Source organism: Gopherus evgoodei, chromosome 22, assembly GCF_007399415.2.
Source record: "Gopherus evgoodei ecotype Sinaloan lineage chromosome 22, rGopEvg1_v1.p, whole genome shotgun sequence".
Lineage (NCBI taxonomy): Eukaryota > Metazoa > Chordata > Testudines > Testudinidae > Gopherus > Gopherus evgoodei.
This window is the reverse complement of record NC_044343.1, coordinates 13,165,317-13,187,830: the sequence shown is the minus strand read 5'-3', so window position 1 is coordinate 13,187,830 and position 22,514 is coordinate 13,165,317. Positions and strand designations below refer to the sequence as shown.

Below are 22,514 nucleotides of genomic sequence, written 5' to 3'. Positions count from 1 at the left end.
TAGGGGTTCCCAGTAGCAGGTGGTCAGGGGACAAGTAGCTGAGGGGGGAGGTGTTGGATAGGGGGCGGGTTCTGAGCGGGCCAGGCTGTTTGGGGAGGCACAGCCTTCCCTGCCTGGCCCTCCGTACAGTTTCGGAACCCCCATCTGGCCCTCAGGCCAAAAAGTTTGCCCACCCCTGTTCTAGCATCTGTTCAGAAAGGGCCCAGCCCCCGGTGGGCAGCAGGAAGGACTTTTCTTTCTGTTGTTAGATCTGTTTCCTGAAATGTAAGGGAAAGGTGCCCTTGTCATAGGACCCTGTAAATGCATTGTTGTGACATCAGCACCATATTAGGATGTTCCTGTTAATCTCTGTTCTTGTTGATACTAATTTTGAACCAGATCTTGTCGTACAGCCACTTGGTTGAATCTCTCTGGGCTCTTCAAGAAGGGTAGGCATGGCACATCCCAACTTACTGAGAGCATCCCCTCTGTTTCTGAAGGGCTTTTGGGTCAAGCTGTTTTAGTTCCATAATGTCTGACCAAATGGGAAAGGCTGATCAACAGCGCTGGCTCCCTTGGCCTGCACTGCTCTTGGACAGAAATATCCTCTTGCTCCTCCTGCCTTGCTGAAACAGCTACTCCCTTAGACTGTAGGAAATCTGCATTTAGGCCAATATGCAGGAGCTGCATCAGTTACACATCTGCCTGGCGGTTCAAGGGCAGGTTAAGTCGGGGGTGTGTGTGTGTATGAAGCCTTTGTTCTGTGCAGAATGAATTTCAGTGTTCTGCTTTGCAACATGAAATCCTTCATTTAGAAGGATTAAGGATTGTTCAATAATCTGCTGATCCTATCGTTCCTGGAAGCATGTACAAGGCCTATGTGTGTCTCAAACCAGGTAACTGGAAGCATGTAACGCTAGTTAGGCAGCCTCACAGTGAAATCGTTATTTCTTCTTTTTAAAAAGGGCTTTTCCCTGCCATTTAGCACATTGGCTCTTCCAGCAGAACTCTCCATTTAAGGAGAGGATTGCTTGCGTAACTTGCAAGCCCTTAGGGCAGCTCTGCGGGGGTGTGGTGTATTGCCGAAAGGGCTCCTTTTTGAGCCACTCCTGATGCTTGAAGTCATCCAGGGTCAGCTTCATGAAAGCCATAATTCTCTAGAATTAGGGCCGGTTGAGCTGTTGATACCGTGCACGTAACTGCTTAGGTTTGTTTTTTCTCTTTCGTGGTTTTGTGTATGTGTGTGCGTGTGCGCACGCTTTGAATGAAAATTCAGTAGTGCTGCATTATCCCATTGTAATGGCCCCTTGTTCTGTTAGCGTGCTCTGGTCAAATAGCAAAGGGGGCTGTTCTCATTTAGAAACATGCGTGGCGCAGTCTGCAAAGTTTGACTGTAGCTAAGGTGGGAAAAGGACAGGCTTGTGTTAAGGTGCTAGTGGGACGTGCTCAGACTTTGCCTTTCTGTGTGACTTTAGGCAAGTCATTTAATCTGGGCCTCAGTTCCTTGTCTGTAAAATGGGAATAAGACTTTTTTCCTCGCCAGGGTGCTGTGAAAGCTAATGCATTAATGGGCTTGGGGTTCTTTAAGTAAATCTGGGGCTCAGTTCATACCAGTCTTTCCTCTTGTTGAGTGACTAGAAGAGAGCACTCCTCTTTGGGCTTTAATTAAATAATTCTTGAGTGTAGCACAGTCCCATTACTGCAGGAGCAGCAAGAAGTAGGGGAAAATTATGTCAACTCTGTAACATTTTTAGAGTAAAAACACCACCAACAGCCAAGAAAGAAGACATAAGCACCCTATGACCTTCTAAAAGCCAAGTTGTCCAGGCTTGTTGTTTAACTTGGAACCCCTGCACTTGCAGAAATGAAAGCTGGGCAAAAAATTACTGCCTTTTTTTTTCTGGCCATTTGCTTGACTCATCAGCTGTTGGGATAAATGCACATGCAAAGAGCCTGTGACCATCCTCCTACTGACCTCCTGTTCTTCTCTCCTCAGGTCTGGCACTGAAGAAGATGGCCCTCACTGAGGTGAGTTGCATACCGCTGTTTAAAACCTTCTGCAGAGAGGGGGAGAGAACACAAATAGAGCTTTTATGGCACACAGTTGAAATGGAGGAGTGTGCAAGGTGGAAGATTCATGGTTTTTTAAGTAAATCTTGGTGTTGATGAAGGTGCCAGGTTGGCAGCCTAGGAGAATGAGGTCCTCTAGCTTCCTACAGCATGACTGGAAGCAGGGCAAGGCATTGGGGGACGGAGTGTTTTTGACCTATAGTGATCACATCTGGAGAGGGTATTTTTCATGATCCATTCAGCCCTTCTATCTGCTGACTGGCAGTGATAGGGCAAATTATGGTGATGGATTTTGTGATGTTGATACGACCATTTGGAACTGGACTGAGACCCACCAATTAATCTATGTAATATTCAGGGATTCTCACTCTGAAGGCTAGAATGTCCTTTCATGTATTTATACCTGCTCCTGTATTTTTCACTTCATGCATCTGATGAAGTGGGTTCACAAGGACTCCTCGGTTTTTTTGAGTCAGTATGGAGCACTGGAAATTGTTACAAGCATGGCTGAGAATTCTTTTTATTTAGAGCAGTGGTCCCCAACCTTTTCATCTGGCGGGCGCCAGACGAAGGACTGTGGCAGTGGTGGAGCACCCACCAAAATGCCACTGAATTTCTGCGGCATTTTGGCAGCGACACCTCTTGATGATGTCACTTGTCGGCAGCAAGCGGCGTCATCGAGAGGCATTGCCACCGAAATGCTGCAGAAATTCGGGGGCATTTCGGCAAATGCTCCACCACTGGCCAGGACGCGGGCGCCCTGGCGCCCGTAGGCACCGCATTGGGGGCCCCTGATTTAGAGTATCAGCAGATTGAATCATCACTGGGATTTGTTACTGATCAGTTCAAGTTCTCAGCTATTTTGGCTCTACAAATTACAGCTGTGTGAGAGCATGGGCTTTTAGCTACAGTAAGCCACTTTTAGCCACATGTATATGTGCCAAGTCAAGGATCCTAGACCTTTGTAATAACAGCAGAATCTCAACCCATCACCACCCTTACTCTACAGATAATTTTCATGCAACAATTTCATTGGTTGTATGTGGGGAAAGCGCACAGATGGATTTCTGTGCCCAACCGCCACAGTTCAGCAGGTTCAATCACTGGGATTCACAGACTGTTAGCGTCCAATTTTTAACTTCTTGGACATTTTTTGGCTTTTTTACAATATGACTTTGATAGCACAGGCTTTCAGCCTGTGTGTGTGTGTGTGTGTGTGTGTGTGATATATATATATATATAGATATAGATATCTGAGGTGGGCCATCTCACAAGTACTCCATTGCTCTCCACTGGGCTCTGAGTTGGGACTCGAGATCAAAATTCGATTCCTGCCTCTGCCACAACCTTTCTGTATGACCTTAGACAAGTCACTTAATCTATTTCATTGAATATCAGAGTTGGAAGGGACCTCAGGAGGTCATCTAGTCCAACCCTCTGCTCAGAACAGGACTACTCCCCAGACAGACTTTTACCCCAATTCCCTAAATTCCTCACAGATTGAACTCACAACCCTAGGTTTAGCAGGCCAGCGCTCAAACCACCGAGCTATCCCTCCGAACGGTGCAGTGGAAATGAAACGTCCCTACCTCTCAGGGGTTTTGAGAAGATAGTCTTAAGGATTTTGCTACTACAGTGATGAAAGCCATGTAAGCACTTTGCTACCAATGCAGGCCAAAACTAAATCCCTGGCCTTCTGGTCAAAGCTTCACCAGTCCTGAGCAACTCAAGCTCCTGGGGGGGAGGATAGCTCAGTGATTTGAGCATTGGCCTGCTAAACCCAGGGTTGTGAGTTCAAACCTTGAGGGGGCCATTTGGGGATTGGTTCTGCCTGGATCTCTTGAGGTCCCTTCCAACCCTAATAATCTATGAAATGTATCTATTGAAACTGGCCCCCATCTAAGTATTTAACGCTCAGGTGGAAAAGCAAGTTACCTCTCCAAGCAAAGCACATTTTCTGTCTTTATTAGAGTAGAAAACCCAGTAAATTGTGCTTCACTAAACAGCACGCAAATCTAAATCGAAAATGGGGAAAGCTGCTGATAAAATTCGGAACTGACACTAAACTTGTGTGTACATGTATTGAGAGCCTGATTTTCAGACCCCATCCTCCAGATAGTCAATGGAAGCTGCAGGTGCTCATCTGAAAATCAGGCCTTTAAATATTTATTCAGTTTGCTACTTCAGTTACCAGATTTCTAGGCAATGCTACCCATTGTAGCTCCCAGTCCCACCCTCTCTCTGCTGCTGTGCTCACGCAGTTCAGTTTTTGGCACTGGTTGTAGAATCTGAGTAAGCTCTTGGCTCTGGCTGGTGTTTCCCTGAGAATGAAGCTCTGATAAGAGCAAAAACTTTATAAAGTATATTTATGGCTTTAACAGCCTGTGATACATATAAGCTATGCAAATAGAGCATCTCTTTTGCCGTCCTCCCCTTCTTCCCACCGCCCCCCCACACTCAGTGGCACTACTGTCACGGAGTGTGGGGGAGTCCGGTCCTGCACCCCTCTTCCTGGGACGCACAGTGACTCTTAGCCAGCCAGTAAAACAGAAGGTTTATTGGACAACAGGAACACAGGTTACCGCACAGCTTGCTGGCACAGTCAGGAGCCCTCCACCGAGTCCTTCTGGGCTTTCAGGGTGCTTGGATCCTAGCTAGGATACCCTGAATTCCGCCCACACAGCCCCAAGCCCAAACTCAAACTGCTTCCCTCCTGCCACTCCCTTCCTTTGTCCCCTTCCCGGGCAAAGGTGTTGACCTTTCCCCTCCCTTACCTAGCTCAGGTTACAGGCCCTGGCATCGTCCATCCCCTAAAGTCCTCCCCTGCTCTCCCACTCCCCACACAGACAGTCCCTACTGCATCACAACTACTCACCTACCAATTGTCTCTGTACCTTTCGATAATCCCACTGCTCTTGGTACAAGAGGCTGCTCTGCAGCTCTGAGAGCTGCTACTGAGTGTGTGCGCTGTATGAACTCTTTGAAATCTCACCTTAAAATCCATCTCACTCTTGTTTATGCTTTAATTTTTCTCCCTTTGCTAACTGTTTTGTAATATTGTGCAGATTTAGTGGTTGTAGAATAAAACCAATCTGATAAAAGCTGCTATAAATGTCTTGGGTGAGGGGGGCTATTGTGTGTGTATCTCCCCCAGTGCGCCATTGATTGGTTTCTAGGTGCATTTGAAAAGTCCTGAATGTGTGTCAGTGTGGTCAGGGGGGTAGAGCACTGGACAGACTCAGCAGACCTGGGTTCTCAATTCCTGATGCCACCACTAGCCTGCTGGAAGATCTTGGGCAAACCCCTTCCCCTCCCTGTGCTTCAGTTTCCCATCTGTAAAATGGGGATGATGTTGACCTCTTTTGTAAAATGCCTTGAGATCTGATGAAGAGCACTATGTAAAAACTAGATGTTACTAAGCACAATAGAAGAGCTGATTATTAATTACATAGGGGATGGATCTCAGGCATCACCTCTCTCTCACTCATTAGCTACGATAGGTTATAGTTTGCCAAGTCGCTCTTGCTTTCTGGAGTTAAACACCACAGTTGGCAGCAGGGAGGATCCCATGTGCTGGCCCCTGGGGCAGTGTTTAGCCAGTTTGTGTTTGGTCCAGCTGTGTCAGATTTGAGTAATACGGATTGGTGTGGGGATCATTGGGTGTGGGCACTGAGATACCATGATGGACCCTTATTTAAATGTCTAACAATAATTATAATTTTATGTAAAGCGATGGCTCTGGGAGTACGATAGCCCCAAATCAACACCTAGTGGGAAATTTAACTTCTGGACAGGCTCACTCCTTCTTTTGTTGCACAAATATCCAGCCCTCTCTGGGAGAGAAAATGCTCTGTTATGGTTAGAACAAGGGCCTGGGGGTCGAGCCCCTGCCCTCTGTCCTCAACTCTTACTTGCTGTGTGACTTTGGTCAGTATGTAAAATAGGGTTAATTACCCACAGCATGGGGTGGGATTGCAATAGTTTAATTCATATTTGTAGTGAGTTTTGAGGTCATTGGGTGGAAGATTAACGACGTGTGGAGTAATGGTAGTCAGAATGGCTGGAATCTGCTGTAGGCATGTCCAAGACAAATAGATCTTTATAGAAAGAAGTAAAGGCATCCAGTTGCCTGTTCAGAAGGCTCTCTAGCAGCTTGGGTAATTGGAAGGAAATATTGCAATATTTGCTGCAGTCTGAATAGAATCACTCTTCCTTTATTGTAAACATCGGTGTTGATAAATCGTCAAGTGCTGCAGCATAGACCAATACCACTGATGTGGTGTTCCTGCATGAGAGACTGCCTGGGGTCATTGCATATTGTGCCTAGATGAGTCATGTCTAAAGACCTGGCTGTTGGTGGTTAATGGTTTCACAGAAGCAGAATGCTCTAGCACGATTTCTCCCCCTAAATGTACGGGGTGAGTCCACTGAATGTTGGTGGCTGCCTGTGATGCTTCTCAGTCATGGTGTGTAGTGGGCAGCTGCAAAGTCATTAAAGCAGCACTTCAAGGCAGAGCTGTTTATAGGTGGATGGGACTGCAAAGCAACACTGCCTTGAATTTTACAGTGTGCAGTTGGCTTGATGTGTACAGCTCTGCTGCTGATTCTGGAAGGAGCAGGTGGAGAAAAGCCTGGGTAGAAAGAGACGGGACAGAAGAGCAGAGGGGACAGCCATCGTTTTAGTGTTGGCACTCAGACCGCACTTTACACACGTTGGCAGAAACTGCAACAATTACACCAATTCACCTGGCTTGGTGAATCAATTGTAAACAGCAGCTTGCTTCAGTGAAGTATCTCCCCATGAGCACAACGCTGGTGATTCATTATCCACTCTGCTTGCTGGCTTCCAGATGGAGTATAAGGGGTTGGCGTTGAGCTCTGAAGCCGAAATGGCCTGGTACTTATCTGAGTGGGATGTTTAAAGACTGATCAGTCTGGCTAGTACACCTCCACCCCGATATAATGTGACCCGATATAACACAAATTTGAATATAATGCAGTAAAGCAGCGCTCCGGGGGTGAGGGTGGGGGGCTGCGCACTCCAGAAGATCAAAGCAAGTTTGATATAACGCAGTTTCACCTATAACACGGTAAGATTTTTTTGGCTCCCAAGGACAGCGTTATATCGAGGTAGAGGTGTATTTGATTCACATCCCCATGGTCCCTGAGCACCCCACAAACGTGAATGCAGTTATTCTCCCGTTACCTTGTGAGGTGGGGAAGTGTGATGCAGTAGGGAGCGGGGCGGACTGACCTGGGAATGTTATCTGGTTTTACTGGGGCTGTCTGCATGGGGGAGGGGAAAGCAGGGGATGACTTTAAGTGAGGGACGGTACCTGAGCCAGGAAGGGGGTGGGGGGAGTCAACACCTTTGCCCAGGAAGCTGGACAAAGGAAGAGAGCCAGCTGGAGAGGTTTTTTAGTTTCAGTTTTGGGCTGGCTGGGAAGAGGCAGGGAACCCCAAGTGTGAGGTTGTCGTAAACAGATAGTTAAGGGTTAATGTCTCTCTTACCTGTAAAGGGTTACAAGCAGTGAACCTGGACCACCTGACCAGAGGACCAATCAGAAAACAAGATACTTTCAAATCTCGGGGGAGGGAAGTCTTTGTTTTGTGTTGTTTTGTCTGTTGTTCTCTCTGGGTTCTGACAGTAAGCAGACATACCTACAGGCTCTCTAATTTTCTGTTCAAATAGTAAGTACAAGTACAAAGGCGGTTTAGTCTTTTTGATTGTTTTCTTTATTTGCAAATGTGTAGTTTGCTGGAAGGATTTTATTTGTATTTGTGCTGGAGGGAAGGCTTCTCTCTAGTGTCTATAAGTTGAAAGACCCTGTAACCTTTACCATCTTAATTACAGAGACAACTTTTCCTTTTTTTCTTTCTTTTATTAAAAACTTTTTTCTTTTTTAAGACCTGATTGATTTTTTCCCCTTGTTGAGGCTCAAGGGAATTGAGTCTATACTCACCAGGGAATTGGTGGGAGACAGGGAGAGAAAAGAGGAGGGGGGAAGGTACATTTCCCTTTGTTTTAAGATTCAAGGAGTTTGAATCACAGTGATCTTCCAGGGTAACCCAGGGAGGGAAAGCCTGGGAGAGGCAACGGTGGGGGAAAGGGTTTAATTTCCTTGTGTAAGATCCAGGGGGTCTGGGTCCTGGGGTCCCCTGGGAAGGTTTTGGGGGGACCAGAGTGTACCAGGCACTGCAAGTCCTGGTTGGTGGCAGCACTACAAGATCTAAGCTGGTAATTAAGCTTAGAGGGATTCATGCTGGTACCCCATCTTTTGGACGCTAAGGTTCAGAGTGGGGGTTATACCATGACAGAGGTCCAAGATCCTTGCCCCCCAGAGGGACCTGACTGAGGGGTCCTGGTTGTACCTATAAGCCCTGCTTGGGACTGTTCCTGTTGTCTAACAAACCTTCTGTGTTACTGGCTGCTGAGAGTCACGGTGAATCGCAGGAAGTGGGAGTTGCAGGGCCCTGACTCCCCCACACTCCGTGACAGGAAGTGTCACCAGTTTTACAAATGGGGGACCGAGGCACTGACATCAATTGTTTTGCGGGAGTTTGCTGGCCTTCATTATACAGGAAGTCAGAGGATCAGGATGGTCCTTTCTGGCTTTTACGCAAGGAATCTGATGGAGCTGGGAAACAAACCTAGAACTGAGTCCCAATCCAGTGTCTTAACCCAAGACCATCCCTCCTCCCAGTATGTCAAGATCCACAGTCCTGTGTGTGAGAAACAGACCTGCTGGCTATCAACTCTCCTCTCATTCTGAGGGGTGTATGATTTAGTGTTTAAAGCTCGCTGGGGCCAAATACATCTGTATGCACTCTGCAGATCTTTACACAGGAATAAATGCAGACCATTGCATTCCTTGTAGCCTCAGCACCTCAGTCCTTACTGTGCCTCTTCTCTTCCTTCCGCTAGCATAGCTTTTCTTCACCACTTTGACCTGAAAACTTCTTTTTCCCAGGCCCCATCATTACCAGGACAGCCTGGAGTTGGCCAAGGAAAGAAGATAGGTCATCGAGGAGTTGATGCTTCCGGCGAAACTACCTACAAAAAGGTTTCATCTCTTGCTTGATTTCTGGAGGGTGGTGGTCACACATACAAGTGGGAGGTTGAGAATAGAATAGACTAGAATCAAGAAACAAATGGGAAATACAGGTGTGCAATTGGCCAACCAATGTGATTAGATTTCCCTGCAGTGTATTGTGCTGACCTTACATGCTACGAGCATTCTACAATGATCGTTCTATAGAAAGCTGAGGCAGTCTAGAGTGTTGGTCTCTTACAAAGCAGCTAATATCTGACACCTCCCACATCAGCATGATCATAGAGCAGCAGGGTTACCTCTATGTGGGGGCTGTTGCTGTAACTTACAATGAAGGTGCACTGACTGCTCTCTTCCTTCGGCTAGACCACTTCGACCACTCTGAAGGGGGCCATACAGCTGGGCATTGGTTACACGGTGGGGAACCTGAGCTCCAAGCCAGAGAGAGATGTCCTGATGCAGGATTTTTATGTGGTGGAGAGCATTTTCTTCCCCAGGTAAGTGCACAAGGGAAACAAAATGCAGGGGATGGCTGTTTCTTTCATCATGCTGATTTAAAGAGGCTTCACTCTAAGCAGAAAGGTGGGCCCAAAGAATTTCAAATGTGCACCTATTTCTTACCAGCACATTACTGGAAGCATTAGAAATCATGGTGCTGCAGCTCAAGAGATGGGGTTAGATTTACTATGGGCTGTGATATATCTGCTTACTGGGCTTGTTAGCCTTGAAGCTTTCATTGCCTTTAAAATTGTTGTCCTTTTTAACCTACCTAAGTGGAATTTTCACCTCCAGATGTTGCGTTATCTTTGTACTGAGGAAACCCTCTGAGGGTATGGCTACACTTGGAGATGTGCAGTGCTGGGAGTTACAGCTGTCTTCGTACAGCTGTGTAGGGACAGCACTGCACTGTGGCCACACTGACAGCTACCAGCGCTGCAGTGTGGCCACATTTGCAGCATTTGCAGCGCTGTTGGGAGTGGTTCATTGTGGGCAGCTATCCCACAGAGCACCTCGTCCCATTTTGGCGCCGGGGGTTGTGGGAAGGGACGGAAGGGTGCAGGTCATTCCACTTCCTGTCCCAACGCCCCGTGGTGCATCGCTTCACATCCCAGCAGTTTGGTGCTATTGTGAGTCTGCAGCGCGATTTCTGTGGGAAATGGAGCCTGAGCTGCTGAGGACTTTGCTGATGAATGTCACCAGCACATCACGTTTGGCAGTTGAGCTATTCCTTCAGCTCCAAAGTGACAGTGAGGAGTCCAACGATGATATCGATTCGCCTGATGCGTGTGACAATAAATTGCTTGTGGCAGTAACAGACGTGCTCAGCACTGTAGAAACGCCGTTTTTGGGCTCGGGAAACAAGCACTGAGTGGTGGGATCACATCGTCCTGCAAGTCTGGGATGACGAGCAATGGCTGCAGAACTTTTGGATGAGAAAAGCCACTTTCATGGGACTGTGTGCTGAGCTCGCCCCCACCCTGCGGTGCAAGGACACGAGATTGAGAGCTGCCCTGTCAGTGGAGAAGCGGGTGGCTATTGCAGTCTGGAAGCTGGCAACTCCAGACAGCTACCAATCGGTCGCGAACCAGTTTGGAGTAGGAAAGTCGACCGTTGGAATCATGTTGATGCAAGTTTGCAGGGCCATTAATTGCATCCTGCTAAGAAGAACCGTGACTCTGGGGAACGTGCAGAACATTGCGGATGGCTTTGCACAAATGGGTTTCCCTAACTGTGGAGGGGCGATAGATGGGACGCATATTCCTATTCTGGCACCACCCCACCTGGCATCCAAGTACATTAATCGGAAGGTGTATTTCTCTATGGTTCTCCAGGCGCTTGTGGATCACTGTGGGCGTTTCATTGACATTTACACAGGCTGGCCCGGAAAGGTGCATGATGCACGCATCTTTCGGACCAGTGGCCTGTTCAGGAAGCTGCAGGCCGGGACTTTTTTCCCAGAGCGGAAGATCACAGTAGGGGACGTCGAAATGCCCATTGTGATCCTTGGAGACCCCGCTTACCCGTTAATGCCTTGGCTCGTGAAACCGTATACAGGGAAGCTTGACAGGAGCAAGGACCGATTCAACTACAGGCTGAGCCGGTGCAGAATGACTATGGAGTGTGCTTTCGGCTGTTTAAAGGGTCGCTGGAGATGTCTTTATGGGAAGCTAGACTTGGGGGAAAGCAGCATCCCTGCGGTTATATCCGTATGCTGTACCCTCCATAATATTTGTGAAGGGAAGGGTGAAACATTCAGTGAGGAATGGACCTCCGAGGTTCAACGCCTGGATGCTGAATTTGCACAGCCAGAGAGCAGGGCTACTAGAGAGGCCCAGCACAGGGCTACAAGGATTAGGGATGCCTTAAGGGAGCAATTTGAGCTGAAAGCTAACAGTAATGTTTGGTGCCTTGCACGGGAGTGAAGTGCAGTGGTTACAATGATTTGCAGTGTCTGTTTTTTCCTTGGGGTACAGTATCTTTCACTTTCTGCAATAATAAAAACTGTTTTAAAAGCCAAGAAATCATTTATTGAAAAGACAGTAAGTAAAAGGACAGGGGGGTAGGGTGCTGAACTGTACAGTCAGAGGTTTGAATATGTCCTGCCTGGAGTGCTGCGCTTCAGGATGAAAATGCTGCATGGTGATGGGGTTTGAGTGCAGAGGGTAAGGGTCGTAGTTCTCAGGGCTGATAGGTGAACGTACAGGTGTTGGGGGCAGCTGGTGGTGGTAAGAACCTGGATGCTGGAGAAGGGGGTTTTGAGCTGACATTGGGGCACAAGAAGAGAGAGCTTTGGTACGGGGGGTGGGCAGCACGGTAGTGCTCTGCCTGCATGGCTGAGTGACTGCATACACTCCGTTTGGCGCGCCAGGAGGCTTATCAGCTACTTTGTGCTTTTCTTCGTAGCCAATTCCTTTCTCCTGCTCTCTGTTTCCCTCCACTGCGGAATTTTTTTCTCTCCAGTCCTGCAGCCTCTTACTCTCTCTGGCAGATTGATTCATAACTGCTTTCACCAAATCCTCTTTGCTTTTTCTTGGTTTCCTCCTCAGGTTCTGTAGCTTTTCAGCAGTCTGTGATAGGGATGGTGGATTACTGGTACTATTCAAGGACACTTAGAAAAAAAACAGAAATAGAAACATTTATTACAGAGGCTGCATTGTTTATAATCACAGTTAAGGAGTTTTTAGTCTCATTTGTAGCATCCTTTACACATAGCAAACATAGCACAGAGAGGCCACAGCAGCGAAGACATGGTGAGTAATGGGGAATGAGTGATTAATGAAGCCATCTCGCTGCCACGGCTCACCTGGGAAGGGCAACTGCTTGAGGCAGGGCTGCACTGGGGTTTCTGTGCATTGGGGAAATCAGAGAGCTGCCGGGGGGGGACCTGCACGGAACACTATCCCTACCTTTTCCACAGGATTTTATCCTGCCAGATATCTTGCTGCTGCGGGTTACCTGGGAAGAGCGGGAGGGTCTTCTCCAGCAATGCGGATTCCGCCCTGGCCCCTGTGCAGCTTGCCTGTGTGCAGCAATGATCCCCCCACCCCTCGCGGCACAGTGGCGTGGACGTGTTAGCCTGACTGGGACAAGGACCACAGTGGCTCTCCCTATAAACTTGCGCAAGTGCATTGCCCACGCTCTGGCTGAAACTTTTGAAGAGATTACAGAGGCCGATTACCGAGACATGATAGACCACATCAATGGGCTATTCCATATCTGGACATGCATGCATGCAGCCATAACGCCTCTCCCAAAACATTTCCATCCTGAAAATAAAAGCTGCTTACCGGAAACCCGCTCCTCTGCTGCTGCTTCACCAACAAGTTCCAGCTGCTGTGACGGGCTAGCTTCCTCCTGGCTTGAGAAGAGCTCCTGGCTGCATGCCTCCTGGGACTCCGGGGTGTCTCCCACCACCCTAGTAGCCTCACTCTCGGCTTCCTCTACACCCTCCCCCTTTTCTCCCTGCTCTGAACCCTCCATCGTGGTCCTCGGATTGGCAGTGGGGTCACCCCCAAGTATCGCATCCAGCTCCTTGTAAAAACGGCAGGTCGTGGGGGCAGCACCTGAGCGGCGGTTTCCCTCACGGGCTTTGCAATAGGCACTGCGCAGCTCCTTTACTTTAGCCCTGCACTGCACCGCGTCCCGGTCATGGCCCCTTTCCAGCATGACCCTTGATATCTGCCCATAGATATCATAATTCCTATGGCTGGAGCACAGCTGTGACTGCACAGCTTCCTCACCCCAAACACTGATGAGGTCCAGCAGCTTGCCAGTGCTCCATGCTGGGGCTCGTTTGGCTCGTGGAGGCATGGTCACTGATTGATTGATTACACGCCACACCTGGCTGAGCAAACAGGAAGGGGATTTTTAAAATTCCCCAGGGCATTTAAAAGGCGGGTCACCTGAGCCCAGGGCAGTAGAATGCGTAACGATGAGCAGAATGGCTGAAAAGGTATGCTGGGATACCTCCTAATACCCTGGAGGCCAATAACAGCGCTTTTGCTGGCCACACTTGTTGAGCAGCGCTGCATCACCAGCGCTGGAATCGTTACACCCCAAGCAGACCAGGTGTATAGCCAGTGCTGCAGCCAGGGAGTTGCAGCGCTGGCTGTGCCTTGTAAATGTGGACACAGAGTAAGTTGCAGCGCTGTAAACCCACCACCAGCGCCGCAACTCTCCAGGGTGTAGCCAAGCCCTGAGCCAACAATATTCATTGGACCACTTCAGCTATTGCATGGCTGAGCTGTTAATGTGCGGGGCTTACAGAAACTAGATTCTGTATGTAAATACGTCTAGCCTTGCAAACTTCTGTTCTCTTTTCCCAAAGAGTGAGTGTTTCATTGCCAGGTGGTTAAAATGTTAAGATCTTTTTGCTAATGTCCTGATGAGGTCAGGCAAGATCTTCGTGCTTAGGCTGGTGGCTTCTTGGGATGCCTTTTTTACAAAGCTCAATTTGCCTTTTTTTGGTATCTATTAACTGGCTGGGTGTAAATGTGCAAGTACGCGAGGCGTTAATGTGAAATAACGTGCCTGCTCTTTTTGTGTCCTTTCCATGCAGTGAAGGAAGTAACCTCACTCCAGCTCACCACTACCCTGACTTCAGGTTCAAAACCTATGCACCCGTGGCTTTTCGGTACTTCCGGGAGCTCTTTGGAATTCGTCCAGATGATTATTTGGTATGTGTGGAGTTCTTTATTTCTCTGAGGTTAGTACTAGGTATGAATGGGCTTGGATATAACTGCTTTACTTGAAGCCTCAGCAGAAGTGAAGATGGGGGAATGCCATACCACAGACTGAGATGTGACCAGTCAGCTGCATGGGGTTTCCTTGGGTTTTTATTAAATTCAGTCTCCAGCTAATAGCTGGAGGAAACTGAGGCGTGGAGTCAAGTGATTGGGTCAATACCACAGGGGCAATTGAAGTCAAATTTGAGGAGAGAACATAGAGGAGAAAGCCAAACATCCCCCAGCTAATATTTGGCAGCTGGAGACTGAGATAAGGACTGGGATTAGAGACAATCTCTGATCCTGTACATCAAGCAGATCCCAGATGTGAAGAAGTCTGTGGTGGTGCTTCTCTTCTTGTACAATCTGGGAGAAAGACCAGCTGGAAGAGTGGGTCCGAGAGGCTCCTGGTCTTCTGGGGTTTCTGCTTCAGTTTGCTGAGTCCATTCCCAGCGACTGAGGTCTATTGGGGCACCCTCTGTTAAAGGAAGAATGGAATAATCTACTGTCATGGAGTCTTTAAAGCACATTTGGTTACAATGATATGGTGGGGTTCCATGTCTATTACTCACTGATAATGCAACAAATGTACTCTGTCTGCAAGAAAAAAAGATGAGTATTCTGAACTCCCTTGGGTCCTCAGGGAAGGTGTTTTCTGCCTCATGCATCATCCCCAGTAATAAAGATTTAACAATCTGAGAGTAGTTAACACTTGGTAATGTGAAAATCAGAATAGACTCCAACTTGCTCTCCTAGAGCTGAAATGGCTTGTGAGGGCTAACCAGTATTCTCCCGTCAGGTCACTGACTGGATTTGGAATAGACTAAGGCCATGTCTACACTATGGGTGCTGGAGTGACCAGCTACGGCACTGCTGTACTGTAGCTGCTTCCTACTGTGACAAAGGGGTTTTCCCATCGCTGTTGTTAATTCACCTCTCCGAGAGGTGGTAGCTAGTTGTGCCCACACTACGGGATGGGGCTTAACGACAGTGTCATCTGTTGTGAACTTTTCCTACCCTGAGCAATGTCAGTTTAAAATTTAAGCATAGGTCAAGCCTACGTTAAAGTTGGCTCCTGTGTATAAGTGGTTGCACCTCATCTTGCTTGTAGGAAGGCGAAGTTGGTTGGAGGCAGGAGCAGATCTTCTTAAGAAGTTGCCATTTTTATGTAACCACTTTGCCCATATCTGCAGCTAGTCAGAAATGAGGACTGAAAACATACCAGCAAAAATGAGCGGGTATGATGGGGCTGCTTGACAACAAGAGAAATCCCCGTCTGTGCCATCTGGGATAATGCTTGCTGATTTGATGATAGTGGTTACAAACTTGAGTGAGGGAGAGAGTCTGCCTGAATTCCAAAGGTCACAGATCTGATTTGCAGCCACTGCTTCCCCATTTTCTGGCCCACCACAGCAGTGAATGCCTTTTAATTATGCATGAGATAATTAAGTTGGTAAAGTCTTGGATCATTAATCCATGCAGTGCTGAAAGCTGTTTTCAGCATGTAATGATAGCATTTAATGTATCGCTCTGATTATGTCCCCTCTGTATTGTCTGCTTTACCCTGCCTTACCTTCTTCAAATATCAGCTCCTACATAATGTTGCCCAAACCCCTTTTGTCTGACATATGCAAATGTTTTTGGGCTATTGTATCCACACAACACCACCTCCTCTCTTCTGCTCCTCATGCATATTCTGCTCTGAGAACTTGCTGTTCAGATTTCTAGTCCCTGCTCTCTTCTCCAGGATTGGGTTCTGAATACAGGGAAGCGTAATTACCACATGCCTACTGATACATGAGTTTTCTGGGGGGCGGAGGGGTTCCCACCTCTCTTAGCAGCTGCACTGAGGGTGTGAGGGACGCCTCTGCAAACCATGTATCTTTAATGTTTGAGCACATGGGAGACCTTTAATCTTGGGAACAGGCAGTGCATTTTGTTCCTCTCTGGCACGGCAGCTCACAGAATGCTGAACAAGCTGGCTTGTCTCTTTTTAAATCTGATCTTTCTGTCTGCGCGCACACTAACACACTGAGGGAGAGAAACCTATATGTGGTGGTGTTACAGGGCCCAAAACATTAAAAAGATTTGATGTCCTTATGTAGCCTGGGTTTTACTGAGGACAGGCAGGTTAGCTTGAATCTGTGAGCAGTCGGGGCACTCTGGACTGTAATGCCTGCAGCTCTTTGTAACCCACTGAGAGACCTAACTCCAGTTTAAAGTTCACAGTTTCCATACTGCTTAATATCCCAGACCTCTTGATCTAGATTCGATGGGGTGGTGCCTTAGGAATGCCTTGCAGGTGTATTATTCTGTTCATAGCTTATCATTTGGTATATGAATGGCATCTTATTTTTTTTCTTTCCTTCCTAGTATTCGTTATGTAACGAGCCCCTGATCGAACTGTCGAACCCTGGTGCCAGCGGCTCCCTCTTCTATGTCACCAGTGATGACGAGTTCATTATAAAAACTGTGATGCACAAGGAAGCGGAATTCTTACAGAAACTTCTTCCTGGCTACTACATGGTACGTATCAGGCCTTTGATTTGTGGGAGGAATGCACAGCTTGCCTGTCTGCAGCACCGCAAAGGGTGGTGTTTGGTAACGCCCGCCTGCCGAGCACACATGACAGAATGAACAGCCTATTGTGAAGTCTGACATGGAAACAAAATTCAACTCACTTGAAACCTGGAGGCAGCTGAGCCATGTCCTGACAAGTATTTGCACCCTCCTCCTGCTTTATTGCAGTTGTATCCCAGGATAGCAGATTATCAAGCCTTAACTGTTGGAGTCCTTACGGAATGAAACTTTCCTATCAGATGCTTCTAGGTTTGTGAAGGCAGCTGTGTGGCAGAGTGGGTGTGTTATTGCCCTGCTTTTGTGCAGCTCCCAAGCATGTTTGTTTCGGGAGTACCCAACCCTACTATTTCTTGAATTTCCCCTGTATGCGTGCTGCTTAACAGAGATCTGCTTAGCAATGGGCTGTACTATTGTAGTGGGTCCCTGCCATCGACAGGCCCTGGTACCAGTCTGTCAGCTGAAGCCTTTGCCTGTATCAGCCCGTGGCTGCAGCCTGGCATTTTCTAACCAATGCCAGACTGTGGGTTGCTCTACAGCGCAGCAGCATAGTTGGTTAGCATGGCCATGCACTGGGGCTCAGCAGAGACTTGCCAGGAGGAGAAAACAAGAGAACCACAACAGGAGCCCACTGTACCGGGCAAGGTGGGTCCCCCCCAGTGGCAGAAAGCATCTCCTCCTTCACAGCTACATCTTAGGGTCCAAACTGCATTCAAAGAACCTGAAGCCTGCAAAGGAGAAGCACTGTGCTATGGAAATGCCAGAGCTAAGGTTACCCACCCAACCTTCACTCTGCCCCTTGTATGTGTGCATCATAGTAGTCTTTAAATAGCTGAAGAGCTATATTCCTCCAGATCCCTGCCTCACTCAGAGCACTGGACTGGGACTGGGGAGACCTGAATTCTATTTCTGGCTATGCCACTGGCCTGCTGGGTGACCTTGGCCAAGCCATTTCTGCTCCCAGTGCCTGAGTTTCCCCATCTGTAAAATGAGTGTGATACTTCCTTCCCTTTGTAAAGTGCTTTGAGAGTTACTGAATAAAGGAGCTAGATACAAGCTAGGAATTATTATTCAGAGGCACCTAGACTCCAGAGTGTGACTGAAAGTCAATGGCTCACTTTTGAAAATGGAATTTAAGCAGCTAAATCACTTAAGAGCTTTTGAAAATGTTACTCTGTCTGACCGTGTGCAGCATGCTAGGCAGGGCTGCTAGGATTAGGACATCTCAAACGGAAGTAGTAACTAGACTCTCTTGTCCCAGGAACTTTAGATGATTGGACAATAAAAATAATTAGACGCTCAAGCATGACTTCTGGACCTATTGTAAAGCGCTTGTGCAGTTGTCTGATATTTTGTTAAGTTACACTGTGCTAATCGCTATGAGGGTCTCCCTGCTGCAACCTGAAACTCGTCTGAGGTGTAAAATGACCTGAGACAGACAAGACACCAGGGTGGTTGGTGCTGAGTTGCTCTAACTCTGGAAAGTGGAGTTCTGCTTTCAGCTGCTGGCTGTCAGTGGTGGCTTTGTGCGGCACTGTATCGACTGACACGCTCAGAATGAAAACTCGCTCCTGGGTCTAGTGAGGAAAGATGAGATGAAGGGCATTAAAATTTCATACACTTGCTGTGCTTCTGCTTTCCTTTGTGTTGAAATCTGGCAGGTTCATCTCTTCTCTCATGTAGCATCTTTGTTTCCTTTTAACAGCCTCCCAGCACCGACAAGCAAATTGGGTTTGTGATTGTGATATTCCAAATAATATGATTACCTAAAATGGGCCTGACAGCGGGGTGGGTTAACTGATCTCTCTGGCAGACTGTTTATAAATTTGGCTCTTTCTATTAAAGGTAAGCTGAGATGATAGTATTTCCTGCTGGAGAGGCTTCATAGAGATATTGTAATAAATATTACGCCATTGGTTTGTTCTGAGCTAGGGAACAGTTCATGGCTGTAAGATCTCCAATTGGATGAGGATATTTGATATTTTAAAACTTTACATTCCCACTGTTTGGTTAGGTTTCCCTTTCCTTAGCTGCAGTTTGTGGGGAAATCTGTTGGGGAATTCCCAAACTTGGCTGTTTGCCCAGAGAGAGGGGCAAAATCTTATTTTCTATAGGCAAGCCAAGGCACAGCAATCCTTCCAGTTTGTAAAGCCAAGCCCTAGGTGGAGCCGTTCAAATGGTTAGTTGGAGTTTGTTTGGAATCTTTCTCGTGCAAAGCTGTCAAGGTAAAAATAAATTCTGGATGTGCAAATGCTGGACTGCAAACCCTTCCCAAAGCCAATCTGAGCTTGGGTTCTGCACTGAACAAAGCAGTCGTTGTTTTTCACAGTGGCTCTTTCTAACCTTTCCCTTCTCCCTTCCCTGCCCCACTGCAGAACCTGAACCAAAACCCACGGACCTTGCTGCCAAAGTTCTATGGACTGTACTGCGTTCAGTCGGGAGGCAAGAACATTCGGGTGGTGGTGATGAACAATATCCTGCCCCGGGTGGTGAAAATGCACCTCAAATTTGACCTGAAAGGTTCGACCTACAAACGCCGGGCATCCAAGAAGGAGAAGGAGAAATCCAGCCCCACTTTCAAGGACCTGGACTTCATGCAGGACATGCCAGAAGGCCTAATGCTGGACACAGACACCTTCAGTGCGCTGGTGAAAACACTGCAGCGAGACTGCTTGGTAAGGGCAAGGTAAACCTAGGAAGCTGGACTGACTAACTGTGTAGCTCTCAGGCAGCTGTAACCAAGATGGACTGTCCCAGGCTTTTGTTAGCTCATTAATCTGTAAGCCCCAAAGCCAGCTGTCTCCACCTCAGCTCACCCAAAAGCAGAGTGCGGTAGTTCGGGCTCATGGTACTCTGCTAGTTTCAGAACATTCTTTAGTGTCCGACAAAATATCATAAAACCAAATGACACTTGGCTCCCAGGGACACAACTTGCCATGTGCTGCGGTATTCTTGGTTCTTCCTATCACATTTATTCACTTATTCTCCAGTTCACACAATTCAGTCATCCAGAACTGGGTCACGGGTGGATTTGTGAACAAGCTTCTGCTGTACAGTGTGCAGCAGATGATGGGCCCCTTGTAAACTCTGCCATCCCACAACCCACCCAAATGACCAATGGCAAGGGTGTCTGAGATCCGACGGTTAGACCAAGGCCAAAGTATGTTGTGTTGAAACAAAGGGTGATTAACTCTGACGCTCTCTCACGCTGCTGCCTAGGATTTGTTGACATGAGTTCATGCCTTTGGAGTAGCATGTGAGAACTTACTGGACTGACTGTCTTCTTGTCTGATTTGTTCTTGAACTTGATACTAACCTATAGGTGTTGGAAAGCTTTAAAATCATGGACTACAGCCTGCTGCTCGGGGTGCATAACATAGACCAGCAAGAAAGGGAGCGGCAAACAGAGGGAGCCCAGAGCACGTCTGATGAGAAGCGTCCCGTTGGGCAGAAGGCACTTTACTCCACAGCCATGGAGTCCATCCAGGGTGGGGCTGCTCGGGGGGAGTCCATAGATACAGATGACACGTAGGTGAAAACCTGGTTCTCTTGCATTGCTGTAATGGGAGCGGTTGGAAGCAAAAAGCCAAAATAGTAAATCCCTAAAGGTTGCCACTCTGTGCCGTTGGCTTGAACTATCTGCATGACCCAGCTACCCTAAGGAGAAAGGAGTGCAGCCACTGATGTATTGTAGCATGGAGTAGTTTGTTGTGAAATGTGGTCGTTGTCATTCTGGAACACTTACCAGTTCCCATTTAGTTATTTACAATGGTCGTGACCACGAATTGCACCTCATCCAGCAGGTAACTGGGTCCTGTACCAGCCTGTAGGCCCAGCACTGGTCTTGGGTGGAGAGAAGGGGGCAGGCTTCACTCAAGAGTGTGGTGATGCAGCGGGGCTACATGCTCGCGTAGCCTGCGGAGATTAGGGTTTAGTTTCTGCTTGGATCATGAGTCTGTCACTTGGTCCCGGTGGAATCCTAGCAGGCCAGCGTGGGTTGAGGATGTGGCATGCTTAGCAGCACCTGGCCTCTGCTCAGGAGAGATCCAGGCCTCAGCACGTTGGGGTTTGATAGATGCACAGGTGGAGCTTGCCCAGTGCTTGCTGCACTCGGCCTTATGTGTAGTTCCTGAGCCGTGTGTGGCTCGGTGGATTGGGCTCACTAACAAATGGTGGGGTTGCTATGTTAATCTGCTGGCGTCTGTGCTCTGAGAGCCCAGCTGCTCCGTTTTGAACAGTTAGGATTCTTCACAGTTAAAGAGCCAGGAAGTACTTTGTTGTTTCCATTCTCTCAAATACTCTTAATTCCAGTGGACAGCCTGATGTCCGCATGTCGACTTAGCAAGTGCTGATACTAATTGCGCTGCAAATTCAAGATGGGTATTAATGGTGGGGGGGAGGAGGGTGGTTTGAAAACAAACTTGTGCTTAAAGACTTGGGCCAAGCTTCTGCTTTTATATGCACACAGCTCCCACTGACTGATCCAGGGCTTGTGCCATCTGTACTCGTGAGCAGTCTACCCCTTATTTTAAGGGCCAATGCCCAAGGGTTCTCAAAGCATTTTCCCTGTGAAGGGCATGCCTAAGACTTACCTAACCACTGCTGTAGGGAGCAGCAGTTGTGTGTGGTGGGTGCTAACACCCAGTCTTAAATGTCAGAATGTATATTTTTGGGAGAAGGGGATGTTTGCCTAGATGCCTCTTTGAAGTACCACAGGCATCTTAATCACCTTCTAGGTTGCCACTAGCGACTGGGAGAAAGCTGCTAGCTTAGTGTATGGGAAGGGCGCATTTCACATGCGGCACTGCAGCTGGTTCTTTACGTCAGGTTCTTATTCAGAAGCTAATGTCCTACGTAGGACAGGAACCCTGGGGTGTCTGGCCCAGGTAGGAGAGAGCAGTCACCTGATTCATAATAAACCTTAGCACTGTATATGGTCAAGTGCTGTACAGAGGTTGAACACCACCTTCCAGTCAGACAGAAAAGTGCATGACTCCACAGGTGCTGTATCTTCTAATGAAAGCTGTTGCACCAGAGTCAGCCTGATTAACCACAGGATTGTCCCCCCGATAATGTGGATGTCTGTCTTTTTCCACTCTGACATACAGCACAGGTAACCTAGGGCATCTCTGCATTGCTGTGACAATGTTTTCTTTTCTTCAGAATGGGAGGAATCCCAGCCGTGAATGGCAAAGGAGAGCGCCTCCTGCTGCACGTGGGAATAATAGATATCCTTCAGTCCTACAGGTAAGGGGGCTTGAGCATCCTCGGACCCCTGAGCCTCTATACCACCTAGTTTTAATACTGTATGGAGAGAGATTAAAGCCTGCCTTGGAGACAACAGTGTCTGAGAGCAAGTGTCCTAATCTGTCTCACATTGATCGATGCATGTTTGAAAGCTGTGGGTTTTTATCTAGCTAATTTTGAAGCTCTTATCTCAGCCAGTGGTGCTGAATCTGCTTTTCTCAAAGAAAAGTCTCTCCCCTTTCTGGAGGGGTAGTACCATGTGTAGGGGAGTAGTTCTTGTGCCCCTCCCTCTTCCCCTTCTCCTCCCACCTCCAGTGTTTCCAGGGAGTCTTGACCTTCCAGCTGCTGAGACCTAGAAATCTCT

At 47.9% G+C, this 22,514-nt stretch overlaps 1 protein-coding gene across 9 annotated transcripts in view; it reads left to right on the top strand.

Annotated features, from left to right (window-relative positions):
* Window positions 1–22,514, top strand: part of PIP5K1C (phosphatidylinositol-4-phosphate 5-kinase type 1 gamma) — an 82,297-nt gene that overhangs the window by 42,614 nt on the left and 17,169 nt on the right. For all 9 annotated transcript variants that reach the window (XM_030540126.1, XM_030540129.1, XM_030540133.1 and 6 more), the window contains 8 exons: window positions 1,976–2,007; window positions 9,021–9,113; window positions 9,468–9,598; window positions 14,161–14,278; window positions 16,700–16,852; window positions 19,279–19,578; window positions 20,226–20,431; window positions 22,067–22,150. In XM_030540126.1, the coding sequence (XP_030395986.1) occupies window positions 1,976–2,007; window positions 9,021–9,113; window positions 9,468–9,598; window positions 14,161–14,278; window positions 16,700–16,852; window positions 19,279–19,578; window positions 20,226–20,431; window positions 22,067–22,150 (1,117 nt within the window). The remainder of the gene's footprint in view (window positions 1–1,975; window positions 2,008–9,020; window positions 9,114–9,467; window positions 9,599–14,160; window positions 14,279–16,699; window positions 16,853–19,278; window positions 19,579–20,225; window positions 20,432–22,066; window positions 22,151–22,514) is intronic.